This window comes from Perca flavescens, chromosome 12, assembly GCF_004354835.1.
Source record: "Perca flavescens isolate YP-PL-M2 chromosome 12, PFLA_1.0, whole genome shotgun sequence".
NCBI lineage: Eukaryota > Metazoa > Chordata > Actinopteri > Perciformes > Percidae > Perca > Perca flavescens.
The window spans coordinates 18003438-18018586 of NC_041342.1; the positions used below are offsets into that span (position 1 = coordinate 18003438).

Here is a 15149-nt window from a genome sequence, read left to right on the forward strand (position 1 = left end):
CAGCCTGGTCACACACTGCTGTGGGATGGAATCCCATTCTTCAACCAGCAGTCCTGACCTCAACCCCATTGAACACTTGTGGGATCAGCTTGGGCATGCTGTTTGTACCAGAGGGACCAACACAACCACGATGGCTGACTTGCGACAAATGCTGGTTGAAGAATGGAATGCCATCCCACAGTAGTGTGTGACCAGGCTGGTGACCAGCATGAGGAGGAGGTGCCAGGATGTTGTGGCTGTGTATGGTTCTTCCATACACTACTGAGGCTCCTGTTTGTGAAATGAATAAATTGTTCAATTGCCAATATGTCTTGTTTATTCAAACTTCAATCATCCAATTCACCAAACACCAAACGAGTCAATTCCAGAATAAGCTGTTTGGCATTGGCAGAGAAGATTTGGCAAATTTTTCATGGGCGCAACCCACATACTCAGCGCTGCTGCTCATCCCACAAATGCATGTTCCTTACAAATGGGGCACCATTTGAAAGGGAACTAAACAGGCTTTCCAACGGTATAAGATTTATTGCAAAAAAGCATTGTTACCAGAGAGAAATAATCTACCAAACACAAATTTCCTTACTTTTTGTGCTAAGTTTATCTTTATTTTTTTTGTTATATGTTTACAAAGTGAAAAAGCCCAAAGTCCACCCCAAAGGCACTTACCATCTCCAACAGAAATCACTGTTCATATACTGCTCCAAACAGCTCTGTTCTAGTACAGCCTTTACTTCCGTGACGAACATGCGTCACTTTGTAACACGTTATAATGCTCCCCTAGCTGCTAGCATGGCACGCCCTCATACTCTGCTTCTGACTGGGTAGTAGTTTACCTAGCTACTGTGCATGTGTGACTCCTAACAAAGATGGAACAGAAGTGTGATGCCTCACTCTGTAGCTAAAACAGAGAGCGCAACACACAGGGTGAAAAGAGGAGCTGCAGCAATGTGCAGTACAACAAAAATATGGTGTTTTTTGAAAATTAAACCATGTAACCCAATTCTGATATAACCTCTAAATACAACTATGAACCTGAAAATTTGCATATAATGAGCACTTTAATTAATCAAATCTTGGGAGAATGAATTATTTGTCTGACTACGACAGAGGGACTTGCTGGAAATTACGCTCTAAGGTATTCTTGTCACTGTGCTCGGGCTCCCTCAAAGCTCACACATTGAAATCAAGACATTAACAGCCCAGGCCATTTGGAGGTACATGAAAAATTCAAATCTCATTTAAATTTCGCAGGCAAGTCGATAAGGAGATCTATGCATCAAAATAGCAGTCGCCTTTGCAGTAATGACCACATTTTGGTGAAGATAATCTATCACAAAATACAGTGTGTTTTCCCATCTATACTTAATTTCACCTTCTGTATTGGAAGTAGTGGAGATGGAAGGATTGGTGGGAGAAAATGAGGGCACCCGGCCATCAAGCTATATTTATCTGCAGAGGGATGAAGGTGGGAAGAAACTTCATATAACTTCATCCCCAAGAGAGATTCTAAGTCAAATGTGATACATAGAACAGCTGAGGTGAGGAGGGAAACAATCACACTCAAGCATTTGAGTAGCACGGAGGCAGTAAACAGAAAAATGAAAACAGGCCTTCTCGTTTGCACCTGTAGTTACAAAGGTACAAACAGTTACCACAGCACAAATTGTTTTGTAACTCCAATATGATTATTTTCATGCACTTCACAATATATCCAATGATTGTGACATTTGCTACATATATTTAAAGCCCCTGCAGGATAAATTATAATGACTTTGATGATCCCTTGATTTTTATCCTAGCACCAACAGCAGGTCAACATTTTTTTACTAATTCAGTGAAATATCTCAACACCTATGATATGTTGTTAGCATTCTGATGTTAGCATTTAGCTGTGCTTGAGTACAGCCTCACAGCTGTAGCAGCCTAATCTCTTGTTGACCTGACAGCAATCTCACAGGAACAGAAGTCTGATATACTAATGGCTTAAGTGCGTATTAATGGCCAACATGTTAGCAAACAATTGCCTACTTACATAACTACTACTTCAGTAGGCACAGAGCAACATTAGTATCCCATTGGAGCCATGTTTTCTGGCCATCTCATAAATAACATGTCACATTTGCATTTTAGCTTTGATTTGGTCCACAAATTCTGTCACTTTGGCTTACTTTATACTCAACTGTTGCTGATTTGCAAATACTATCTATCATTCACACTGGACAGGTAGTACAGTAGGCTTTCTGAGCTAGTGGGAAATACCACCTACACTTCCAGGTGGGGTTAACTGTGGGTGTTATTGATAGGCTTTGGGAGGCAACCGCATAGTCTAAATACAGACTGAATCACCCAAACAAAGTGCTAAAAGCAGCTTACAGCTTATAGCTCCGGTGTTGGGTGTTGCATTTCACTGACATTGGCAGTAGCCTACAAGAGTCCCTTTCGCAAAAGATGGAGTTATTTTTGTCATTGTCAATATCTTTTTAGATTGTTGTTTAGATATTTATAGAAGTATTAATGTATTGAATACTAATTCCACATATGTTTATGCCTTAGAATGTTTTATGTTTGTCATTAACAGTTATTTTATTTCATCCTATCTACTGTGTGTGTATTTGTTTATCTGGGTGACTAGCTCCTGCATATAATTGCCCTTACAGAGATAAATAATGTTGCATTCAATTGAATTGAATATTAAAGATGTCACTTGATTTAGTGTTATCTTTAACTCTACTGTCAAGAATTATTTATATTATTGAGTTAAAAAATTTAAAAAAAAACCATAGAGGACAATGTGATCCTTAAACTAGGTTTACATTGTTAAGAAAAGAAAAATGATTGTCACTTTGCATGTAATGTTTTCAAAAGCTTTTCAAAAACCAGTGTTTGTGGACACAAGTGTTCATTTCAATATCATGAAATCTCATTCGACCTTGTGTCTCTGTCACCAGCGATAATAATAATAATAATAATAATTAAGATGGTGATTTTCTGTCCAAGAGTTCACTTCAGGATCAAGGTTTAGGAAATGCCACACTCACTGTATCTTACACAGCTCAAAGTAAAAAACATTACAGCAAATGTATGCCATGCAGAGAAAATACTCTCCTGCCCCCCTAAGTGCCTAAAGCCTGTAACTGCTCTGATCCTATTACTATATTAACCCAACAACAAGATGTGTGCAAAGCCTAAAAAGAGGGAACTATTCACGTCATGGGTGAACGATTTGCAATTCATATAGTGTATTTAAAAGCTGTAATGTGGGCAAAGTGAATAGGCTGTTAGAGAGTGAGGTCAGGAGGTATGAGGTAAGGGTGAGGTCAGATTCAAAGAAATTCCCTTAATGTATTTTTAGCCTATTTGTGAATGCATTTAAAGAAAATGCACTGATCTTATCACAGCAGATGGCAATGCTTTAACCCTTCTTCTGGAAAAACCCCAAAACTATATTTATAAGTAGATTTTATTTTTAAAATAAAATGTGTTTTAATTTCATTCACCTTTACACATATAAATAATAATAAATTACAAACGTATGTATGATTAAACCAAGCTGACCCTCAACCCTCAAGAGCCTCTATTGATCTATACTTTAATCAATAACCAGTGTACATGCTGCACACAAGGGAATAAACATAATGACCAAAGCAAAGGTTTATATGACCCCAAACATCATTAATATACTGGATATATTGCTAACATAAGTTCATACTCTGGGCAACTCTGGATTTGGTCATTAGAGGTTTAGCACAGTTGCAATTTTTATTTTATTTCCTGTTGTTGAAAACAATTATAAAACAGAAAACTGTATAAAAGCCCGATCCAGAAATATGTGGCGTAATTTGGCAGACAGCAGTGATCTAGCTCTTTAACATCAGAACTGTGAGGTCATGCCTCAATCATTTTGATGAATAGCTCTGCCATTTGCCCATGTGCTTCCAGTCACACTGGCCAGCGGAGACTCATTAGCTAGCTATTGAGGCTAGTGAGAGGGAGTTTGTTGCTGCACAGGGGATGTCAGTGGGGGTCTCTGAACCTGCGGGTCAGCCTCCAAAACTGTGGGCTGCCGCGATGGAGATAGCAGCCTTAATCAACTGTAAAGTTCACAGCGGCACAAAGCATCCAATTAACCAGTAAATAAATCACACAGATGACCACAGAAGAATGTCTGAGTTTCAGCTGCATGTGTGCATGTGTAAATTTCTCTTAATGAATGATACCTGTACTGGCTGTTTTGTACTCAAAACGCACTGGAAATTTGCAACAAATATTTTTTTGTCACTAGTCACCATTTGATAACCTGTAGTTACCTTTGTATTCTTACATTGTTTATTAGGCTTTAGCTCTCTTTAGTTATTAGTTATGAATTTTATTTACAAGAGATTTAAAAGATTGTTGTTTTTGATAGTCAAGTCAAGAAGAAACTAGCCAAGTTTCCATCCCAAAATCCTAATTTTAACCAAATTATCAGAAAGTCTGCAAATGAAAATGTTAATTAATGCATGTTTCCATCCACTACTGTTTAGGAGTTGGGGATATCAAGAGCCATTTAACAATTTCAGAAAAAGGCACAATGTGAAGATGTCATTAAAAGAGCACCAGTTAAACACTGAATGAATGAAAATAGTCGCATGCTTGCGTAATGCTAACGTTTCCAGTTAGGTTCTTTTAATGCACAAATTAAAAATGTGCATAAAACTATTATTCTTGCTGGCAAAATATCTATTTTTAAATCAAATTTTATCAGGTGTCACATAATAATAATATCATTAATAATAATGTCTTTTTTATCTGTCTCCGGATGGACAACACCGGATGTTGTCAGGCTTTATCCCAGCAATGTACATCTGTTGAGCCAGACTACACTAGTCCTAATAACATACATTATGTGTGAAATACAACAGAGCAATTAGTCTCTAATAAAAAAGTAATTTTGACTAATGAGTAATAACTTATCCTTTGACAAAAACCTTTCACTTCCCCTTCTCCTGGGACCAGAATGGAATTAACCTTAATGGCTTTTTGTACTTTTTGCATTTTACCCCTTTAAAGGTTTGGCTGCAACAGCAGAGCTGCAATTTTAAATGGAAACAAAAATCAATCACTCAAACCAGTCGAACCGGATGAGAAACACTGCTGATGGAAATGATGGTGAAGATACTGTATTCAAATCACACAGTGATATCTAAATGACAGCCATTAAGATGTTTGTCTGATTCAATAGCAAGCAGAATGGAGACAATTTTAAACAGCATCTACATGCTATCGCACCTAATGGAACGTGTCAAGAAGAAGTTAGCCACTGTTAATATCACATACAAATTGTAATTGGTGAAGTGAGGTGATGGGTACACACATTATATTGAGAAAGCAGTAAAACATTAGAGTTATAACTTGTATCTACAGCAAAGTAACTAGTACATTTACAATAGCAACTTAAACAACATGTGTGTGGCAAATTGTGAGTGACTTTGGAGTAAACGATGACACAACAGTATTCATACACAATGCCATTCAAAAATATCTCTGGTTTCATCTTCTGCGTGAAAACCCTATACAGCCCATTCAGTAGCTAGCAAGTGCTTTAAAATGCATAAGGAATTCCTAATGAGCAGAAACAACAGCATGGCACCAGCCACACAGATGAGTCAGCGTGTGTTTATACACTAATGGCTCCATATTGTTTTCTGTCCCTCACTGTGTGACTAAGCATGCACTCTATTGTGTTGTAGCAGCAGCTCTAATCATGAACAATTCCAGCAGCTGCTATGTAGCTGGAGTGTTAGGCAGCCATTCAGCTGATCTGAAAATAGGTGGAAAAAAAGGTAAAAAGATAATAAGGTAGCTTTGTAAAGTGGAAAACTGCAGCCAACAAAGCACATAAATGAGCTATTAGGATACTTGCAGGGAAATGGACTGTTGAGCTTAATTAAAATGTTGCAAGGGATATAAGAAAAAAAAAGTCCAGCTAATGACTAATTTCCTTTAAATCACTCACTCTCATCCTTCTACACTTAACATTGTCCCTCTCAGTTCTCCAATAAAATCTAATTATCATCGCCTGGAGGATAACAGTCAGCTCTGGCCTCAGAGGTGACATGCTTTCTGCATCATTTTATGGATTAGGCCTACTGCTAGTTCCTTGGTCATTTACTCATTGTGTGCCATAATCTTGCCGTCTGTCATTCAGGTGTAGATCCCCACTAGTCCCTGTGGGTGTGCCCTCTACACTGTATTGATCTGGAGATATTAAACAAGACATCTAATGTTCGTGGTTTCGTGTCCTATGCGACACGGACGGAAATTGGCAGCAAGGATATTTTTTGGCATGTTGTACTTTTATCTAAATTGTTAGTGCTACTTAAATTAATCATTCCCTTGCAGGCCAGAAGACAAACGCAAATTGTTCGGTCTCAGCCAAAGATTTAGCAGCCTTTGGCTTGTGCTTTGCATTTGTTTCCCAGAGCGATTAAAGCTAAAGCTATGTTTTAATAGCGTATGACACTGAAATAAGTCACTGTCTCTATGGACAAATTAACTGTTTCCTCTATGGAAAGTGAGAGTGCTTTTAGCTGCCCTGCGCTGACTATGTTTTTCTTAAAAAATCTAGGCTGTAGCTTTTAAATGAAGGAACAGGCCAGTCAAGTGGAAAATCACTTTATCCTTGTCACCACCCTACTCTGGAGAAAAGGGCCTGCATTCTGGGGGAAGACTATGGCAAAGAACAACAGTGCTTTCATTTTAAATAGCATGGAGAAGTACCAGAGAATAAGCATGTGTTACTGCAGTGAGACTTTGCAGAAAAGTAGAGTAAAAAATGAGACAATAGTCAAATGGAATTTCCACAATATCATACCAAACACCCCATCAATTATAAATATCTGTGAATGTTTGCACATTGGGGGGGAAAAAGCTGTCCCTTCAAATCAGCTTGCCATAACTCTTTGTCTATTTTGTATACATTAAAAGCTTGTTATCACGCACTAGGTGTATTTTTAGGATCCTCTTACAAATGCTCACTTCTCGCCACCTGCGGCATTTCTAACGGTCTCCAGAGCCATCAAGGTTAATTGGAATCAGGCGTTAAAAGACGTTCAATATTCTAAAAGTGACAACAAATTATGTTAATCGTGGTTTGAAGTCCTTGTTGTCAAGGTGGAATCAATCTTGCCCACGTCCCTTGAGGTCAGCAGCCAAACAGCAATTAGCACTGTGTGTGTGTGTGTGTGTGTGTGTGTGTGTGTGTGTGTGTGTGTGTGTGTGTGTGTGTGTGTGTGTGTGTGTGTGTGTGTGTGTGTGTGTGTGTGTGTGTGTGTGTGTGTGTGTGTGTGTGTGTGTGTGTGTGTGTGTGTGTGTGTGTGTGTGTGTGTGTGTGTGTGTGTGTGTGTGTGTGTGTGTTAAAGAATGAAGAAGAATGTTAAATGTCAAAAGGAAGATTATCCAGCAACTACTTCAAATCTTGGCAACTTAATAATCAAGTTTACATTAATCAAAGTACAAAAATACCAAATGAATACACAATGCAGAATGATGCCTGATGGTATACATTGCCTTGTGTCCTCCCTATATGTTAAAAGGAATATCGACAGTATGCAAATTACAACAAAATAATGAGCTGGACATAGCTGTCGATGTCTCACCCGCAGCCTGACACAGGATTTAATCCATGATAATTAACAAATAATTAAAAATAAAAAAATAAATAAATAATCTAAAGCAGCCTGGCAGCAGCAAACCTGATGGCCGTTTTCTCTGTGACATCTGGTTCATCTGCTGTAGGAAGATCATCAGCCAGAATCTCTTCAGGACTCCGTGTGTCATTCGGGGGGGCTTTCTGTTCTTTGCCTTTGATCCCCATCCCTGCCGTGATGGCGTTCCACAAAGCACTCTGGGACTTTGAGCCTGCAAAAAATAAAAAATAATAATAAAAGCCTTAGTGGTGTTTCAGTTATTTTGTATAGTGCCATGAACCAAGCTTATATTTGGTTACCAGGTGGTAGTTTGTATACATTATGTAACAAAAAGCAGATTGTTAAATCTCCACTGAATGGCTTTCAGGATCTCACAGAGTAAGAGAATTCTACGCCTTTGTAATCCTGCCCCCATGTGGATGTATGTTGCCAATGCTAGTTTATCTTAAGTATCACATTTACTACACCGTGGACAAGTAGTAGTACTACTACAAGTAGTAGACTATATATATTAGAGAGCACCCCCTGGAATATACTGAAAAGATGATAATTAATGATTTCAACACATTTGATCTTGTAAAACAGTATGGTTTGCCCCTCTTTCTTTCTTCTTCTTTACTTCTGTTAGAAAACAGTTCCCAATAAAATAATAATAAAATCAGACAGAAAATTTGATAATTGTTAGAAACCGCAAAATTATTTATGGGAAATATTGTTATTGACTAATATATATAATATATATAATAATTTTTTCTTGCTTCAATAACACCCAATATCACTGATGTGGTCACAAGTCTCAGCAGCTAATCTCATTAATCTTTGTATTCTTTAATCTGAAAGGTGTGATGAATTGAAATAACTGAAGTTAGTTAACTGACTAATAATTAAGTCTGACTAATAGAGAGAACACTTACGTGCAAAACTGGCCTGTGGTCTGGTGGAGCTTTCCCCATCTTCATTCGCCACTGGAAGAAAACAGATGAAGAGAATCTAATGATGCCAGAAAATGTGGGTTGTGTACGTACTCAACATGTTTATGTGATACTATTTCAAAACATCAAAGTCTTTGGTAATTACCAATTACTTTAAAGCTATAGTGCATAGTTTCTGTCACCCCCATGAGGAATTTTAAGTAATGACAACAACACTGTTGGCATAAACTTTTAGTGATCTTGCACCACCCCCACCCCTTTGTATCAACTCATTTGGCAATGGCTTGAATGTAACGGACGTTCATTAATATAAAATAGTTGTGCACTATAGCTTTAAATATTTAGCTTTTGTTTTGTTGTTACACACACTTGTTCTGTGTTGAATACTACAGTTACTCAAAATTGTTTGCACTATCTGGAAATGTGGCATCTTCACATGTGCAACAAAGACCAGTGAGTATTCACAGCTCACATGTTAGTCTTAATTATAAAGAAAGGTGTTGTGTGCATAATCACTCAAACATACAGTATGTATACACTACATGCTGCACAATTAATTTTAATGAGCCTCTCCACATCCTGTCCTTACTGCCTTTGCTGTTTATTTATTTTGATATGTACATTATTATGTCTAAATATTTATATATATTTGCTCATTGAGAATCAACAAAATAGCTGGGGAATCTTGTGCAGATGTGTAATACACACAGTCATGAAGGTCATGACTGTTCCAATTCACCCTAGAATTGCCGTGACGTGTGATTTCAGTGATTGGGAAAAGCCCTATAATTGTTGCTGTTCCTCCAAAGACATGGTGCTCTGCTGCAGTCTCTGCCCACTTAGTCTTGCTTTACCAGACCTTCCTCCACAGTGCTGCGGAGGATGGTCTGGCTTGTCCACACAGCATTCCGGGATGGGAGAAAAACATGCTGTGGTTTATTGGCATTTCTTTAAACCAATCACAATCATCTTGGGCAGCTCTAAGCACCAGACAGAGCCATGGTGCAGCTGCAAAATAGCCTCAGGAAGGTAACTTGTTTTGGTGGAACGTGTATGTTCAAAAGTTGTTTTAGTCGTGCAAATCAGAAAATGCAGAGGATCTGAGGAGCAGTTAACATAGTGCTCATAAATCGACCAGAGTTTAAAATTACAACACAAAGAAAGCGGAAGGTAACGGACATCCAGCCGAAAAGAGTGAGCAAAAGAGTTGCTTCCGGCTTGCTTTCACTGCTGCACATAAGGATTGTGATTGTGCTCCACATTTCAGTGGTTATTGAGGCCAAAGTGCCTTAAGAAGCAGTTCCTCTATCAGCCACTAGATGCTGTCTCCATAAAACTCAGACATTACAGTAAGGAAGTCAAGACAGAAGCTTTCCTCTAACAACAGAATGTCGACAAATGTTTTTCATAGGTAAAAACTCTAAAGGTGTCATAGTGGTAATTCATAATTAATAGTAATACAAATTACTGTATAATTAAGAGCAAGTTTAAAAATGAAAGAAAACTGTGTTTGACTGCTCAGTCAATCTTTGGGTTTGATTCCAGTCTGGGGACCTTTGTTGAATGTCTTACCACCCTCTCTCTCTCTCTCTCCTCCCCCATTTTCAGCCAGCCACTACACTGTTTTCTGTCAAATAAAAGAGACATTAAAAAAATCTTTTATGTATGTTTATGTTGTGAGAGGGTGATGAGACAACAATTATAACATCATGCTTTGATGTGTGTCTTGATTAGATATTTGTACAACATTCAAGTAATAAATTAAGATGATATGCATTTTTCTTTTTGGAGCCATGGAAGTTTGCACCTAAGCACAAAGTTCTCCCCCCCCTTCGCATTTAGCTGTCTTTACAGTTAAATGTACCTGATAAAAGGTGGGTTAGGCACCAAAAACGACTAGTTGAGATTACAAAAAGTGAAGCTGAGATCATTCCGTCTAGCTGGAGAGATCTTCTGCACAACAACGGCCTTCGGTCCTCGCCACCCCAGAGATTTTTGAGTAACCTTACAACAAACCCCTTTCGCCCCGGTGTTAAAAACATCCAAAAGGTGACATTGACAAGTGACATATGTGATATTGTGACAATGTTAGCTTGCTTGCTCACTAATTGGTCAGCTACCAATACAAATCAAATCAAGAAAAACGTAATTATGTTGGGAAAATTGCAGCTATTGTATTAGAATGACATGAATAAACATTAAGAAGAGGAAGAAGAAGAAGAATGCCTTTATTTATCCCGAAAGGGGAAATTCACAACTACTTTATTACAATTACTAAACGTAACGTGAATTAACATTCAATGGGTAATCTCGTCCTTGAACAGATGCATTCTAATTGGTGATGGTGTTTAACAATGAAAACTACAACTCCCATAATTCCACGCAACTTCACAACGTCATCAAACGTCTGTGTTTACCATCCTTTGTTTTGATTTAGAGACCGCTAGCGGCAGAAAATTACATATTGTACATTTAGACAAGAATTCCAAAGAGGTCACAGGTTTCCACTGTAAACGAGAAATGATTCTAGGTGAAGGACATTCTGGCCTAATCAGTTAATTATATTTCAGGGATTCCCAGTGTAATTGGCTGTGCTCACAAAACCCGCATACCCATCAAAGTAAATCCAGGTGAATGTGTAAAAAAGGAAGTAATTCTACAGCATTAATATGCAGGAAAAGACAGAGCTGGTTATCATCTTCTTATAAAAAGCTTCACTTCACAATAGACTGCACATAATTACTACGACTCAAGTGGCCAGGCTCCAATTCACAGATGTATTGTAAATCTACAATGAGGAACAGCTGCACAGGAGGAGTCCAATTGTGTAAGTATTTTTGTAAGGACATCTTAAGTATCAAAACTTAACTGTAGCCCTTAGAGCCCTAGATTCCAGGAGTTTGATGGTTTCCTTGGTGACAGAGAGCACCGCTACCGATCTCGCTGAGGCACTGACTCTGACCGTCAGCCTGGCCCACAGTAGGACTAAATCCAGGATTGAGATGAACATCTGCATGCTCAAAGCTTAGTTCCACAACCTGTGGATGTTCAGGCTTAACCCTGATGGGTCATGAGACATTAGTCAGGCCTTTGTTGACCACGAAAGTGACGCCAACCCTGAGGATCATAAGAAAGAAAATACTCTTCCATCCTACCCTACAGATCTCTGAGATAAAAAGCTGTCTGAGTCATAATTTCCCAAAAAACATTTTTAATTGGCCTACCACAACTACCACAAAGGTCTTTTTCATTTCTGAAGATTCAGTCACAAACTGCTTTAATATTCTGTTACTGTAATAACGTAATCTACACTCTCCCACCCACCTTCAATTTGTGTACCAGTATCCGTATTTCTAGTTTTGTCTAATGTGTTTCGCGTGGAAATTGCATTTTCCCATTTGTGTCAGTGTCAGAACCTTTACAGGCAGCATAGAAGCAGAAAAGACCTTGAGGTTGTTCTATAGTACTTTTCTGTATCATGTCAGTCTGCAGTTCTACAGTTATAATTCTAGTCTTACAGTGGACATCTTAGTGTGCTAAATTGTGCCGTGGAGGTGGGTTGACATTTATCCTCATGATAATGGATAGCCATGCTCTGTTAGAGGGCATGCAAGTTTTAATGTGGGATAAAAGATGTAGAAAAGAAGAAAAGGCCATTGGCGATATTAAAGATGCATGTGTATGATTGTGGTCCTCATTAAATCTCTCCCACTGGCAGAGCATATAGCCTCTTCATCACCTCCCTGTGATGGATATAAGCAATATTGTTTGATTTAAGCTTATAACAATATTCAGATTGTCCACAGATTTTCCATGTACAGTTAGCGCTGCCTGGAAGGAGCAGTTGGGGGCAAAAAACACCACTGAACGTTATTTGTGTCTCACTAAATCAGTCATACACACAGTCCTGTCCATCTTCTATCTGCGGACATGTTGCTATGCTGTTTTTTGTGAAAACAAACAGCGTAATGTGTTGTTATAAACTGACATTGCTAACAATGGCTAACCTGGCTAGAGCTAATGAAAACAATGAAAATCCGACTTGTAAATGGAACGCATTCAACTCCGGTGTGAAGTCATTACCAGCTTCGGCTTCCGAGTTCTGAGGTAAATGGAACGCACTATAAGCCTCTGTGAGAGGTGGCATTGGGGGTCCCTACCTATGTTTTATCATCAATGTTTTGGAATCCATCATCTGGTAAATGTTGACAGAGTGGACTACGATTTATATAATTAGTGTTGTCAGCATTGTCTTTTTCACACAACATTCACTCACTTTCTCTACTGCTGATGTGCTACCATTTTCCAAAAGGTATCTCTGTAGTCTGAATACACAGTCTTTAATATTTGTTGCTCCACTGGAGTGGAATAGGAAGTTCTGCAATATCTTTTTTTTAAATGGAAAATGATGAATTTAATGAGCGCTCAACTGACAACGTTTCTTTTACGCTCACAGTGAATGAGCTTTAATCAGAATGAACCCGTTTAGATTTGGTTGAACAAATTCTTGTTTGGAAACTAAAAACTTGTCTAGTTTGATCATCCCAGAGTTTAGGATTTATGGTTTGTTACACCACCAACCTAGAATACCTTGGGTTCACTGCTGTAGACAATATTGATAACGACAAACCTGCAGCAGCATCCAAAAACATCAATTACAATTGTTGACTAATGTAAGTCTGTAAACTAAAGGTGCACTCCACCAATTTTACACGGAAAGGTCAGTTTACTGCAAGGATCATCACTCAGCCTATGATGTGTTTTAACAATAGACATTATACAACAGAATTTTTATGAGTTTGAAAGATGTGGGCATTTACCAGACAGGGAAGGTCTAACTAAAAGATGCTGTTAGGTGGATTATGGGAAATGTAGGATTCAGCAAGAACAACAAAAATGTTTTGAACACAGAAAAACACCACCATGATCTCACCATGGAAATATACATATGTTCCCTTTGATTAGAATAAAGTCTGTGTGTGAATCTGAACTTCACCACTGTGCCCACAGAAGTATGACTCTCCTTCTGCTTTTAGCTGCTTTTTCACCCATGCCAAATAAGAGAGAGAGGGCATGAAACAGACAGAGTGAGATTTGGCATTACAAACGTTGATGGAACTAACTTGTCTAAGGTTTAATATACAGTACCCTTACTTTTGCCCTGCATGGCGCTAGTACTAATTATAGTAATATAAATTCATTAATTTCACAATAATCAGTTTTAAACTCCTCAATCATGCATTCGGTCTAATATTTAGGGAAGAGGAGGAAATATTTTTGTTGCATCTCTTTTCGTTGTTGTAATTTGTAGACGGCCCTAAGCACTCATCTTACAAACTTTCCAATCCATTGTTTTATGAGTACATAGCCTATTTGTACTAGTGTAGAAGTTTGGTATCATTTCGGGCATTATTAGTGGGGTCATTTACGAGATACAAACGTGGGTCCATTAGCCCGTGCGCTAAGCTATTCAGCTGATAACGCTGCTACGCTAACTCTCCCAATGTTAGACCCAGCTGAAAAAAAGCTTCTGGGGGGATGTTTGGCTCGAGGTCATGGTGCAAAGGACCCTAGGGTGAAATTACTCCGAACCATCACTTTAAGTAGTGTTAACACCTTATCAACAACGTATGGTAAAAGTGAAATGTATCATCCTATACAGTATATAAAATCCCTAAAATCTACATACAGTATAGCCATACTGGGTCTTTTTTATGAGAAGAGGGGCAGTGGGCATTCCTGATTCCTGATCGATAATTATGTGCTTGTTTTAGATGCCCTGATACTATTGATAATAGCCTATCAACAAGGATTTTTTTAAGATTGCTTTTTATACAGTGTTATATGATAGTGTAGAGACATTAAAGACATTTAAAAGTTAGATAGATTTTTAGGATAAAATATACAAGAATGTTTAGTCAATCTATGTTTTAGACTTATTTCAGTAGTGTAGAAAGACGTGCCAGGAAAAATATATACAAGTGTATTATATTATAAAAATAATAATATTGTATAATCTTACACTTCAGAAGTTTACAGAGATCTGTATGGAAAATAGTTCTCAAGATCAATAATCAATAATCATGTGTCAAGCATGGAGTCTGTACCACAAGATATTAAGAAAAGAAAAACAGACAAAAATGCTTTTTAGTACTAACAACATTCATTCCCAATAGAGCCTCGCTTTGTTCAAAATTGCCACCAAGCCAAACCTGTATTTACCATGGCAAGGACACAAATTAAGAATACACAATTTTCTTCAGTAATTTGCTATAGTAAAAGATAAAAAAAAAACTAAAGCATGAATGCTCCATACCCCCGCAGATGAGCTGAAAAGTTAAAATATGTTTTCTCCACATGAGTTCACAACATCAACAAAAACATAACAAAGCTACCAAGCATAACACACCACTAAACACCTCAGTTGGAATGGCGCAGCCTCAGAGGTTAATAGAGGAGTGAACACAAGGTGTCCAGCCAGGCAATGAGCTAGCAGCGCTTAGTAGTCACGCTTCAGAGGAGGTCTTTA

At 38.1% G+C, this 15149-nt stretch overlaps 1 protein-coding gene across 2 annotated transcripts in view; it reads right to left on the reverse strand.

Moving 5' to 3' along the window:
* LOC114565731 (calcium/calmodulin-dependent 3',5'-cyclic nucleotide phosphodiesterase 1C) overlaps positions 1–15149 on the reverse strand; it is a 41942-nt gene that overhangs the window by 13674 nt on the left and 13119 nt on the right. For both annotated transcript variants that reach the window (XM_028593943.1, XM_028593944.1), the window contains 2 exons: positions 8603–8653; positions 7734–7899 (listed from right to left, as the gene is read on the reverse strand). In XM_028593943.1, coding sequence (XP_028449744.1) covers positions 7734–7899; positions 8603–8653 — 217 coding nt within the window. The remainder of the gene's footprint in view (positions 1–7733; positions 7900–8602; positions 8654–15149) is intronic.